This window comes from Hippichthys cyanospilos, chromosome 9 (genome assembly GCF_059441005.1).
Source record: "Hippichthys cyanospilos isolate Australia breed blue-spotted pipefish chromosome 9, RoL_Hcya_1.0, whole genome shotgun sequence".
NCBI lineage: Eukaryota > Metazoa > Chordata > Actinopteri > Syngnathiformes > Syngnathidae > Hippichthys > Hippichthys cyanospilos.
The window spans coordinates 8716671-8730806 of NC_142377.1; the positions used below are offsets into that span (position 1 = coordinate 8716671).

Genomic DNA, 14136 nt, shown 5'->3' on the forward strand with positions numbered 1-14136 from the left:
TATATATATATATATATATATATATATATATATATATATATATATATATATATGTTCTGTCCTCCCAAGATGTTAAGGTGGTTTTCGTCAAGGTAGACAGACAGCGAACAGCAAAATGAGGGCAACTTCTTTAATAGTTGTGTCGTTCTCACTCATTTTTATTTTGTAAAACTGCAAAGAATATATACCAAACGTAAGTATACATATGTGAAAATCACATCTTACCAAATGTAGACAATGTAGACAACTGTGAAGATTAAATCAAACATACAACCACAAATAATGTTCTCTTCAATATGAAATGCTAATAGGCTAACGCGAAAATGCTAACAAGCCAACACATTCAAAGGCAGCACCGTTTAACATGCTAATATAAACTAACATTAGCCAGCTTATTATCTATAATGACACGAATGACCAATCATGGGCATATTAGGGCAACAAATATTCCACTAAAGAAAACGACTCACAGACACTCGTGGGCCAGCTCTCGTAAGGACGGACAACAAACGTGAGGCATCGACATAACTGCTCCCAACTGGAACACCTCCCCCTCCCCTTCAGAAATGCACTCCCAACAGCGGCCAGAGGCGGCGCCAAAAAACGAAAACCAAGGCACAAGTCTAACTGTTTTAACTGCTCCAGAACACTCCTCGCCTGGTATAAGTCCTTTATACCACTATGTATTTTGTTCTTTTCGAGTCTTGCTTGAAGGTTCCTTCTTGTCCTCACTGGGAATGCTCTTGACGACGAGACCGATGGGCCATTCATTGCATTTGACTTGTTCGTTTTTAAGAAGGACAATGTCTCCAACTTGGGTGTTGTAATTGTCTTTGCTCCATTTCTTCCTGGTCTGCATGTTTGCCAAATACCCTTGTAGATCTTTTGGGTCAAACTCTTCTTCTGGTGCAGGAGCAGCACACGCCTTTTGTGTGAGAAGCATCGCTGGTGTTAAGACAGTGGGACACTCTGGGTCAGGGTCGATGAAAGGGTCTAGCTTTGACAGGGGGTTTGTTTTGGAGACAGGTTTTCCTTTTTCCAGTTGTTTAAACTCCTCTCCCGGCTCTAGCACATGCACCATCTCTGCTTGCTGATTGTCAAGCATGCCTTGCATGAATTCAACGAAGTGATCTCTCATGTCTGCTGTCTTGTCTAAGCTCTTACGAAGGGTGGAGAGTCGCTCAAGAGTCTGGACTCGATTATTAGGCAGTCGGCTTAGTGTTGCAAATGGTAGGGGTGCCATCCATGTGTTGGACTCATCTTGACACATTTCCTTTTTCTTTTTCATAATGGTCAGGAATTGTTTATTGTCAACTGAGGGTGCAGGACTCTTGTCGTCTCCCTTCCTTATGAGCACTGTGTTTCTAAGATTGTCTGGTTGGTCTCTGTGGTGAGTGTCTCCCAGTTGGTTTGCAGGCAACTTTTCTTTTACATCGATGCTGTTTGTGCATGGACTGATATACGATGGTCTCCCTTTGAGCAGTGTGTTGGTTTTGAAGGTCTTCTCTGTGGTTGGCTTGTGTGTCCCTTCGAAACTGACATCTCCTATCACCACCCAGCCAAGGTCAAGACGCTGGGCAAATGGCGCGTCCTGTGGCCCATTGCGTTGTTCTCTCACCTTGTGCAGACTCAACACATCTCTTCCTAAGAGCAGTAAAATTTGTGCCTTTTCATCAAGAGCTGGGATTTTGTGTGCTATTGGCTCCAAGTGTTGATGATGATGTGCAACATCAGGAGATGGTATCTCAGAACGGTCTTTTGGAATCATGTCACACTCAAGCAACGGAGGAAGAGGCACCTTTGTGTGGCCATCAATGGATTCAATGATAAAGTGCTTTGCTTTTCTTCCTTCCATTTCCACAAGACCTGAGCAGGTTTTGAGTGTGTATGGCTCCTTGTGTCCTATGACACCAAACAGATTGAAGAACTCAGACTTCGCAAGAGAGCGGTTGCTCTGATCATCCAAGACAGCGTAGAGCTTGACTGACTTGTCCCTCTGTCCTTCTGGATACACCTTGGCTAGGCAGATTTTTGCGCAAGACCTGGAACTACGCCAGTCTCCACACACTTCCGTGCACAGTGTTGTTGCTGAGGTTGAGTCTGTCTTCTCTTCCGGCTCCTCGCCGTGATCTTCCAACTCTGGCTGTGGATTGGTGAGATTTGTGTCATATGGTGGAGGACCTGGGTGTAATGCTGAAATGTGTTTTTTACTTTCACATTCAATACAGATAGTTTCAACTGTACAGTCCTTTGCCCCGTGTTTGGTGGATGCACAGCATCGAAAACATATCCTGTTCTCTTTCAGGTACATTTTCCTTTCTTCTAGAGTCATGTTGCGGAAACCGCGACACTTCCGGAGCGGGTGCGGTTTCTTGTGGAGAGGGCACTGTTTGTCTGGATTGTCAATTGTGTCGATTTCTGGAGCGTCAGACCCCGACTCATTTATGATGTCTGTTTTTCTCACTGAGATATGCGTTCTATTGAGGTTGTTTGTAGGTTTCTCCATTTTCCCTGCACTTGCGGAGTGGAAGAAGAAGCTGGGGTCATTCCTGATCCTAGCTTGCTCTTGGATGAATCTGGAAAAGACGGTGAAGGGAGGGAATGTGACCCTGTAGTCTATTTTATAATTGGATGCTTTGGTTATCCATTTTTCTTGGAGTGCATATGGCAGTTTCTCCACAATTGGATTGACACCACGTGCTGTGTCAAGGTAAGCAAGTCCAGGTGAAAAACCTTCTGCTTTAGCAAGCTCCAACTCCATTAAGAGGTCTCCTAATTCTCTCAGTTTGGCTCCATCTCTGGCAGATATCCTTGGGAATTCTTCGATTTTTTTGAAGAGACTATATTCAATCATCTCAGGGGCTCCATACATTTCTTCTAGGCGCTGCCAGACCATTTGAAGGCCTGCACTAACATCATGAGCCCGTGCAGAGCTGACTCTCTTTGCTTGTGCTGCTGACTGTGGCCCAAGCCATTTGCAGAGAAGATCAAGTTCTTCTCGTGGTGTCAGTGATAAGCCCTTGATTACGTTCAAGAATGAAGCTTTCCAACCACGGTAACTTTCTGGCTCGTCATCAAACTTCTGTAATGTGGCTGACACTAATTCTCGCTTCATGAGATATCGTGCCACATCTTCGATCGGCGATGAGTCTTGGGTGATGTGATGAGGAGGTGATAGGGGAGATGGCTCGCAGCAGCGTGTAGGCTCTGTATTCTGCTGATTAATGGGAGGATGTAGCTGCAACAAATGTGGATGTGCTGGTTGATCCTCATCTCTCTTAAGCATACGAGGTGGAGACAGTTGTGTGACCGGGTTCACACGATGACCTTCACATGCCTCTGTCTTGAAAAGTGCATCCGGGGGAGCCAGAGAGGTGATTGGACATGAAATTGATATTTTTGGTGACACCTTAGGTGGAGCTAAAGGTGTGACTGGATAATAATCATGTTGTATGGTAGTCTGGTAATTCTGGTCATATGGTTGATTGTTCACATACTCTTGAACCCTTTGTACTTTATGCTCAGACGATATTGAGAAGTGTTCATCTCTGTTGAACTTTTCATCTAGCTGCTGAGCTGCAACTTCAAGACTTGTAGCTTCAGCGGTTGCGGCAGCAGCCATTTTCTTCATTCGCAGGACATGTAGCTTAGCTTGAACATCAGCTTGTTGTTTCATAGCTTCTGCTTCCTCTTCAGCATAGGCCAAATGCGCATGTGCAGCTGCCGCTTTGGCTCGCGCTTTGGCAGCTGCGACGCTTGCTAATGACCTACATGAATGCTTTGAGGAGCTAGAGCAACAGGATCTTGTTGCTAAAGATGATTTTGCATCCATTTGGGGTTGTTGCTTTTCCTGGGAATGGTATTTATTGAACTGTTCCTTGTTGTCATCCATGACACACAGTAGCTGTCTCTTTATGGTTGCTTCTGCCGAATAGAGTGTCTTTTTACTGTTCTGTCCTCCCAAGATGTTAAGGTGGTTTTCGTCAAGGTAGACAGACAGCGAACAGCAAAATGAGGGCAACTTCTTTAATAGTTGTGTCGTTCTCACTCATTTTTATTTTGTAAAACTGCAAAGAATATATACCAAACGTAAGTATACATATGTGAAAATCACATCTTACCAAATGTAGACAATGTAGACAACTGTGAAGATTAAATCAAACATACAACCACAAATAATGTTCTCTTCAATATGAAATGCTAATAGGCTAACGCGAAAATGCTAACAAGCCAACACATTCAAAGGCAGCACCGTTTAACATGCTAATATAAACTAACATTAGCCAGCTTATTATCTATAATGACACGAATGACCAACCATGGGCATATTAGGGCAACAAATATTCCACTAAAGAAAACGACTCACAGACACTCGTGGGCCAGCTCTCGTAAGGACGGACAACAAACGTGAGGCATCGACATAACTGCTCCCAACTGGAACACCTCCCCCTCCCCTTCAGAAATGCACTCCCAACAGCGGCCAGAGGCGGCGCCAAAAAACGAAAACCAAGGCACAAGTCTAACTGTTTTAACTGCTCCAGAACAATATATATATATATATACAGTATATATATATATATATATACAAGCCAACAAAAGTTAAGTTGATCCCATTTTGACGTTACTTGGGCTACTTATGATCCCATTTTGACCAAATTTGGATTATTTTTGAGCCAATTTGTTTTCAGAGTGCGCCTAGGGCGAAACGATCCAGGGTTAAATGGCAATAGATGAAATTAAATGACACTATCACACCTGCAGATCTCTGCGGCTTTCTACCAGGGAATTCAACAGGGGAAGCATCCCAGGAGAAGACAAAAATCTGCATCATTTCAAGTCCATATCTCCTCCAGAGGTAAAAGGCTCCGCGTCTGGTGAAAAGTGTTTTCTCTCACTTGAAGTGGGCAATAAGCAGCGGGGTGAATGTTAAAGAGAGCTTTAGAGAATGCTCTCTTTCCGCCTTCTCGGAGGATTACTGCTCTTTAAGGCAGCAAAAACATCAATGCAGGTTTATTTAAAGGATGAAGGCATTTTCTCAATGGTATTTTGAGGTTGTATCATCCCGTCTTGAGTGAGGATTAGCGGCGTTAGGCCGTTTTGAGCTGCCTTTCCTGTCCCGATAAGTCGGATTTTCACCTTCAATCTGCGTGTAAGCCCCGCGGGCTCCGCTCCTCCGAGGTCCGGGCTTTTATCCGGCGAGGCCCAAGCGGGCCTTCCTCGGCTATCTTGACGATTTACCCCCCTCTCGCGCGCGGATACCATTTTAGATGGATGTTATTTCCCGTGGATTTTTAAAAAAAATTTTCCCTGATGCTGCCCAATGCAAGGATGGGTCGCTGGGCCTCTCGGTACTTGGATGGTATTTGTCACGGCAGTCTGGCGCCAAAGTCACTTGGCAGTCATATCGGCGGGTGACGGGGTTAACTACTAAAGTTGTATGGAACTCGGAGCTTTTGTGCGACGATTAATCAAACGGCAGAAAATGAGCCCCTGTCCCGCCGTCTCATGCAGTGTGCGGCATCTGTGATGGTCAAAGCAAACAAATGACTTGCTGAGTACAGTTTGCTGGACTCAAACTGGACTCAACTAGAAAATAACACGTTTGGAACCCTGCAAAAAATGATCATTTTCTCATATTTAATTTAATTGTATATGTTGATACATCCTAAATTTCAGACCATAAACCGGTACTTTTTTACGGTCTCAACGCTGCACCTTGTAGTGCAGTGCTTTTTTTTTTAAAAGCCACCAGGGGGCAATCTCCAGCTAATTTACCCATGCAGTGCCATGGGAGAGAATTCTCATCTTTTAAAAAAGTAATAACAATAATAAATAATAAAATTCTGGTCAAATATGTTTGTTATAGAGAAGAGCGGACACCCTTGACTAATGATTACCTAATATAAGCCAAATTAGCAGCGCTAACTGTGACCATTGGATGGCAGTGTTTCCGCACTTACAACACAGCTATTACCTGCATCAATTCTAACTGAAGAATGGAAGTCAATCTTTCATATAAACCACCCATATTTACATAGACATAGAGCACAATATTCTATTGGCCTTGATAGGTTTGTGAAAATGCTAAACGGACTGGCCCTAGAGGTTTCTTTTTCCTATAAGGCTTGGCACTGAAAGAGTTAAAGGGAGACAAAGGAAGACCCTCTCAAAGTATTGATTTTGACTTTGAACTGCTATTTTATTCACCATCAGGGGGAACACTTTATTAGTACACGCAAACAGGCATTTTACTGTTGTGTTGGTTCGGTATTCTGCCCTTTTTTTCTAAACATGCAGGCGTGTTCACTCTGTTGAAGGCATGATGTTGCTGTAACCAGGCAGTTTGAAAAAAATTATGAGATAAAAACAAAATAAAAACGTCCAGTGCAGCCTATACATGACAAACATATTTTTTCTGTAAATCTTTTGTTGGTGCAGCTTCTACTCCGAAAAATGTGATATCTTTTTTTTTCACTCTGTAATCAATTGACAAAATGGACATCTTGGCACCAAGGAACTACTGTAAGTCAAAGTGAGTTGAGGAGTTTCACATAGACAAAAGTAGCACTTTCCCCCTATTATCCTTTTTGACTGAGTGCTGCTGATGTGAAATGAGATTAATAGGAATGATAAATGAAATGAAACTTATTTTATTAAAAAACAAACAAACAAATAACATTTGCCACTTGCTGTTGACTGGAAATGACATCATATGTGCTGAGACTCTGCTAACGACCAATCACAAATCAGCTTGCGAATGTCACGTGACCAAACCCAGGATACAGCCTTGAGCACACGTGATGCCATTTTCAGGCGGCAGCTCATGGGAAGAATGTTTTTAAAGGTATATTATACTTAAATATGATTTGCTCTTAAATCGATTATTGATAATATTGCTGAAAATGCTTAAATGAGTAGATTAGTAAACAAATAAGTAGATTTCCCTTTAAAAGGTAAATAATTTACCTTTTGAAGGGGTACGACTATTAAATATTAAATATTTAATATTAAATATAATAAACACCTGGTAATGTTTGTCAATGTAAAATTTTAACATATATTTATTTATTTTTAGAATATACATTAATTTCTCAGCAAATATACATTTTTATTATTGTTTTTATAATATTTATAGAAAGAAACTCCTGTTCAGGTATTTAAGGCCTCAAGTATTATTAGCATAAAATATATCTTTTCACAAAGTGTTTGTTTTCTGCATTGTGGTTTTAGATAAACACTTTTCACGGTATATTTTTGCTCTTGGCCATGTATCACCGTTAGCTCACATTTGTGCCAAAACACATTAGTTGACTGTTCCAACAAGGAGACGGAGATTAGTGTGTTTGCGTTCATGAGAGAAGGCTCATTTGAGCAGGACCGTTCAAGTCATCAAATAATGTAAGCGGCGCCTAATTGGATGACATCTTGAGGGATGAATCAACCAAACATTTGCTCTAATTGTTCTTTTCAATTAGGGAGTCCAATTTGCATCCTCGCAAGTGTCGCTGCGACAATGGCGCTTTGTTTGTGTGTGCGCGCGCGCGTGTGTATGCGTGCATTGGTAATTGGGAGCGTTCCTATCATCGACATGCACGTTCATACTAATGTACGGGCCAAGCCAAGGTTTAGAAGGCGACTTTAAAGGGGAAAAAAAGAAAAGGGTGTCCAACATATGGCCCGCAGTTCAAATCCGGCTCGTGATGAGGTTTAGTCCGGCCCGCATGATGATTTTGCGAAGCAATCAAAAGGAATATTTCAAAAATCGCATCTATGCAAACTTCCTCATAACATATTTAATAAATCATGTGAATGTTTCAGTGAAACATACATAAAAATATTATTATGGTCCTAGAAAAAAACATACCCCCTTTCAAAATGGTTCAGCCCAAACTGACATATGCTACCGAGAAAACTTTATAATTAAGGTAATGCTATCTTTATGCTTTTTTTTTTTAGTATAGTCACAAAGGAGGACATTTTATATTGCTAGTAGTTTATAAAGCTTATTCATGATTAAATTGTTTTCTCCATTTTTGTTTTTTCCAAATCTCTGAAAAGATACGACTATATAAAAAATCATTGAAAAAAAAAACTTTAAGAACCGCTAAGAAGATATCTCCACACCACATTTCAAATGACTTATTTTGAAAATTGTAGCTGCTATGACTCTTTCTGACCAGCAGATATCGCCAATACGGCTGTTTTATGAAACGAGGCGTTAACTTTTTCTTTCTTTTTCAAACAGATACGTCAAAAGTTTCACAAGGCATCATAAACCCATCTCTGCTGTAAAGCTCTGCCACTTACATGCTTTATGTATTTTTTTTCCCCAAGAAATGAAAATTTAAGTCCCAGGTATTTCTTTACATTTCTTTAAATTTTATTCAAGTGTTTGTCAAAAGGAGGCTCTACAAATTCTTGGTACTAAACGAATAAAGTTAGGTATTAAGTACGAAAATAATTGATTATTTTAGACAGCTAACGACTAAAATCGGCCATTACTTTGGGCAATATATGGCACTTATTATTTTTTGTAATTAAGTACATTACTTTAGGGACAAAAGTAATTGGTTACTTGAGTGCATGATACATTTAGTCCCAACCATTTGTTGACCCTCCTTTAGCCAAACTTAAAAAAAAAAAAAAAAATGCATTTAAATACCCGGGATTGAATGTGAGGACTAAAAGAACGTAAAATTGCGTCTTTGGGATTGAATGAGTTGCTTTTGAACTTCTGTCCCACCCTGATTTTTTTTCGGAAAGCAATATGGCCACCACGTTCTCCAAAATAGCCTATTTCACGCAATTGCGATCAAGCTTATTGTCAGTTGGCGCTTTCAACTCCGCATCTCAGCGGACAGCTGATTTCTTTGAAGTGACGTTGTGTAAATATGCATTAGCGGCGACACAATTAGCGCTGATGAGGTTGACCGGAGCCTCATTCCGTTGGCAACTTTGGTCGCGCTGCGAGATAAGCTGCATTATCTGGAAAATTGGCTGAGGGAAAACACTATGTCTGATTGCCAGGAAAGGTTCCAGATAAGAGTCGAGCTGAAGAGAAATATAATTGAGGTGGAATATGTTAACCAAGGTGTCATCAGCTCATTGGAAGTCATTTAGCCAAATGTTAGCTGTACGTTAAACAACGTATAGGCCTCGCATGCATTCATCACCAGAAAAAATACTTATCAAAATACTAATGTCACTTTTAAGGCAGGGTTCTTAGAATGAAGTCAGAATTCTCATTTCAGTCAGAATTCATATTATATTTGGATAAATCCGGTATTCTGAGTTTAAAGTGAGAATTGTGGTTGGGGGAAAGAGACTGACTGAATTCCCACCTCAAATTTTTCACTTTATTCTCAGAATTTTCATTTTAAGCTCAAACCTCTGACTTAATTCTCTGAATTCTCACTTAAAGTGACAACTCTGACTTTATTCTCAGAATTCTTTTTTTAACATAAGACATCTGAGAACACAAACAGAATCCTCACTTGCCGCTTAAGTTGGAAATCTGAGCATAAGTTCCGAATAATTATTTGAAAGTAAGAACTCTGAAATAAACGAGTATCCTGCCAACCGTTTTTTTTTCTTCCTATTTGGTTTCTAACAGGATTTAAAAACAAGTTATGTCCAATCTTTTGATCTTTACATCAAGGCATTTCACATATAAGGAAAAGCATTTAAAGACACTAAGGAGCTGAAATTTCACCCCGGCGGCGACGACGTCTCAAAGGTTCAATATAGCACGAGCACTTAGCTATCACGCGCCATCAATGAGTTAAAATACCGCGAGAATGATGTGGAGGAAAATGACTCAAAATGGTCAAAATACAGCACAAGGGTGTGACAAAATGATTTTATTTCTAGCTCTGAAACGCTCCTGTCATTGTTCGTCTGAGCTATCTGATGCCTTCTTATTTCATCACTCTTTTTTTTGCTCCCCTCTCCTACATCTCCTTTTTTGGGGAATATTGACAGCTCTCTCATCCACTCGGAGTGTCGCGAGGCCGCTGGTGCAGCGCTGGCTGTCAGATATTCCAGCGGCTCAAGTGACAGACCTGCAAGCCGCAGCGGTCCGCTTGACATCTGACGGCTACGACTCCACGGCAGGCATAACTAAGTCATAAAGGGGCGGGGGCAAAGGCAGCTTGAGGTACAGTGCACAACTTTCCTTTTTTACTTCTGCTTGGGCTCGCTAGGATCTCTTTTGGATCGAATCTTGAAAATGGGACTGTTTTTCTGTAATCTAAACCAAGGTGTAAAACTGAACTTCAGTTTTTTTGTTGCTCAAAACATTTTAGTAGGTTTTGGATCATTTGATTATCCCTTGCTCAGTATTTCGTCCAGTACTTTGATATTTGCATCAAAGGCATTTCTCATCAATAGGAAAAGCATTGAAAGAAGACACTAGGAAGCTGAAATTTCACCCAGATTGTTATGACATGTCAAAGTTCAACATGGCTTGAAAACTTCAAACTTTTAACACTACCAGGACTTTGCCACCCCTAGGCTAAAATACTACAAGTAGCATGTGGAAGAATTTGTCCAAAAAATGGACAAAATGCTGCATAAGGTTAAAAAACAAGAAGAAAGGGGATTATGCTGATCCCAATAGGTGATTTCAAGTTTGATTTCAGGAGCAAAACAAAAATTGATCCAATTATTACTGTGAATATACTTATTTCCATTTAGCAAAGACAAAGATAAATTTGACAAAGAGTACCAATTCAGTCTTTCATTATTGGGAAAAAAAAAACAAACAAAAAAAACATGTGCCTGTGAAATGCAACCCTCAAAAATTCCAAAAACAAACAAAAAACATCAATGAGACATTTCTGTAATTCTTCACTGTTGATGATCTTAAAAGAAAATCAAACATTATTTTTACTAATGCAGATTTAGCTTTTTTTTTTAGAATGAATTTATTTTCTTAAAAACATCCACAATACATTTGTTTATGTACTGTACCTGTCAAAATATTGGAAAAGCCTTAAAATTCAGTGGTGAAAAACATAATTAAAATATAAAATAATATAATAATATAATAATATAGAATGTCATAACGTTGGAGTAATATAAAAATATAATGCGGTATTTGGTCCAATCCTTTGATCTTTACATCAAAGACATTTCTCATCAAAGTTAAAGCAGTGAAAGAAGGCACCAGGGAGCTGAAATTTCACCCAGATGGTGACAACATGTCGACGTTCAATACGGTACGACCACTTAAGTATCACACTACCTGGGTGTGTCATCCCTTGGCTAAAAAACCGCTAGAGCTGTCGAGACAATGAGCCAAAAATGGTCAAAATACCGCATGAGGGTTAAACTTTTTGTGACTCTTTGAGTAGGCAGGTGTTTCCAACCTTCTAACTGGTACGTTATATTTGTTATTTGCACTATACTGTATATCTTGTCCAGCATGCGGGCCCCGGTCTCTCCATAGCAAATGGCCCCCACAAGTGGCGCTTGTGGCTCCCATCTTAACTGCTCCATTAACTGTTTGTGTGCTGAAAAACAATACTTGAACGAGGTTAGATGAAGACGCGACCTCCTCCGCTGCAATTATATGAAAAGTAGTGACCAATTAGCACTCTGTGCAATGTGACACTGTTGCTGTTTATGTGAGCAACTTCAACTTCTCTCTGCGAGTGACCGCTCTCTGATTTACATAATTGGGGGATAGGCCATTAATGGGAATGGCGCGTGAGAGGATCCCATTAAGATATGGAGTGAGATCTGATATTCGGCTATTTATCTGCATGTGCATTGACGTAGCAGAAAGCATGGTGAATCTTATCATCACATTCATTTTTATGATGAAATGGCGAACTTTCTTCAATTTCTGCCCTCATTGTTTGGTGGACACCATTCAGTTCAAGCGATGACACTTGCAGGTCATGTCACCTTTTCACCACTGAGGGGCAGCATGTGGAAAGGGAGCTGCGCCACTCGCTCCAATCCACGTTTAAACATATTTGATTAGACACAATAACAACCTGAAGTATTACGAGATGAAGCAGTTTCTAAAGAAATTGCGTGTGAAAGCTGTAAATTGAGTGAAAAATTGTGGTGGCAAGTGGAAGGCTTTGGAATCATGGAAAATAATAGAATGAATGTGAAATCGTGTGGAGAGGTATTGAATTGTTAAAAATATTTTAAAAATTCAGGGGCAGGAGGAAGTTAGGGATGAATGGATGGATGTTTAGAAATTTTGCAAAAACAATTGTAGTGTGGATGAGCTGGACAATTTATTGTAAATTGGTCAAAAAAGTGTGGAAATTTCAGGGGATATATATATATATATATATATATATATATATATATATATATATATATATATATATATATATATATATATATATATATATATATATATATATATATATATATATATGCTAGATTGCTTATTTTTGAGTCATGGCTACATATTTTGATTGCAAATAAGTAATTTTATCACGCCGCATCCTTGTTTATGATTATTTTCATGGAGGAATTCAATCGATTCTCCAAAACTACATGAGCATTTGTCATCCGTTTCTATTGTGGTTTCCTCCCAAGAAGCGCTCCCATAATCACATGAAAAATTCCATAACCTATTCAAACACGCCGGCCGTGTTGTTCTTTCAAAATAATTTGTTGTGAATGCGATAACAGACATGTCCTTGCTTCCGGCAGGAATAAATTAACAGTGTTTTCTTTCCTTTTACTTGTTTCGAATTTGATACGAACACATTTACGAAACATGATTCGGATGATTTTTTTTTTTAAACTTCATTTTGTTATCCGAAGATGCCTCCGGTGACATCTCGGGGAGGTGTGGAAAAACAATTCAGACGTTCCCATCCTGCATCCGTCGGGCTTTTATTCAACATTAATAGCAAGCAAGTGAAACATTGCACTCTGATTTCTCGAATTACAATGCAGCTAATGTATGATTTTCACCCCATGTGGGCTTACTTTCATCTCCCCCATTAAGATGCACATTTTGTTTGGATACTCAAATTACCGAGCCCATATTAAATCTGGCTGTGCAAAAGGCATTGATCATAGCCCCGAACGCCGCAATCCAACTTTGATTTAATTTGCACTTCCATTAATATCTGTGAGACGTCCGATTGTCATCTTGGGCATATTGATGGTATTGTAAGCCCTTCCTTCATATAATGTTCCCCAGCGGCAATGAGCAAATGTTATAGAGAATTACGCTTCTGAGCAGATTCGGTGGAACTGGCACCGTAGTCAGAAATTCATTACCTTAATAAATAGAGGGGTGAAGAAAAATTACAATTTTAAGAGAAGTGTCCTCTGTATGAGAAAAACACACAAAAAGGCCACTCTGACCTTCGAGATGGCTTCTTATTGTCGCGGCACCCGAGGGTCTTCTTGGGTGCCCGAGGAGCCTTAAAATGTTCTCGAGTGAGTCGAAAGAATCCGTCGGTCCTTCAGAAAGGCTTGCGTCTACTGATTGAAGCATTCGGATTGATCAAAGATTGAAAAATGAATTCAGTTAGACCGTCGTCGCTGGGCGAGTGTCACTCGCTGATTTCATATGTTGATTAATGAAGTGCCAAGTGAGTTTGAGTATGTACAGTTCCTTAGAGTTTTCTGTAGGGAAAAGACGGGTGGAGCCCAGAGACAAGATTTGTGCTATAATTAATGCAATCATAAAGATGAAAATAGCTGTTGATGCAACTAAAAGCTGACAATCAGAAAGGATGCAAAAATGAGGGGGTTAGACTTGCCAGAAAGTGGTCCTCAGAGGCAGCGCACCTAACAATCAGGAGCCCACTTCTCAAGCATTTCTTAAGATTACAACAAATAACAGTCATTTTTTAGTTTGTAACAATGTAATCCAGTGCTTCTCATTTGTTTTTTGTAAAGCCCCCCCAAGAAAGAGTACCATTATGCCCCAATTTTTAAAGATTCTTATCTATTTATAGATATCTATTTAAAGGTTCTTATAACAATTTCCTTTTGTTAGGTTCAGGCAACTGAGAATATTTAATAAACAAAAAACAGGAAGGAAGACAACTAGGTTCTTTTCCTCGCAAGGAGAGCGGATATGAACTTATTCTTAAAATTACAACAAATAACAGTCAATTTTTAGTTTGTAACGGTAATCCAGTGCTT

General features: G+C 39.8%; 1 protein-coding gene and 1 long non-coding RNA gene across 2 annotated transcripts; both read right to left on the reverse strand.

Annotated features, from left to right (window-relative positions):
* Nucleotides 1-116: 116 nt before the first annotated feature.
* On the reverse strand, nt 117-3676 carry LOC148418733 (uncharacterized). Its single transcript, XM_088422778.1, has 2 exons — nt 471-3676; nt 117-171 (listed from the first exon to the last, which is right to left on the reverse strand). Exon 1 carries the CDS (start codon nt 3674-3676, stop codon nt 680-682), a length of 2997 nt encoding a protein of 998 aa, XP_088278904.1. The 3' UTR covers nt 117-171; nt 471-679.
* A 336-nt stretch (nt 3677-4012) lies between these two features.
* Nucleotides 4013-4538, reverse strand: LOC148418734 (uncharacterized). Its single transcript, XR_015866641.1, has 2 exons — nt 4367-4538; nt 4013-4067 (listed from the first exon to the last, which is right to left on the reverse strand). It is a non-coding gene; the product is annotated as an uncharacterized LOC148418734 (long non-coding RNA).
* Between the last annotated feature and the right edge of the window lie 9598 nt (nt 4539-14136).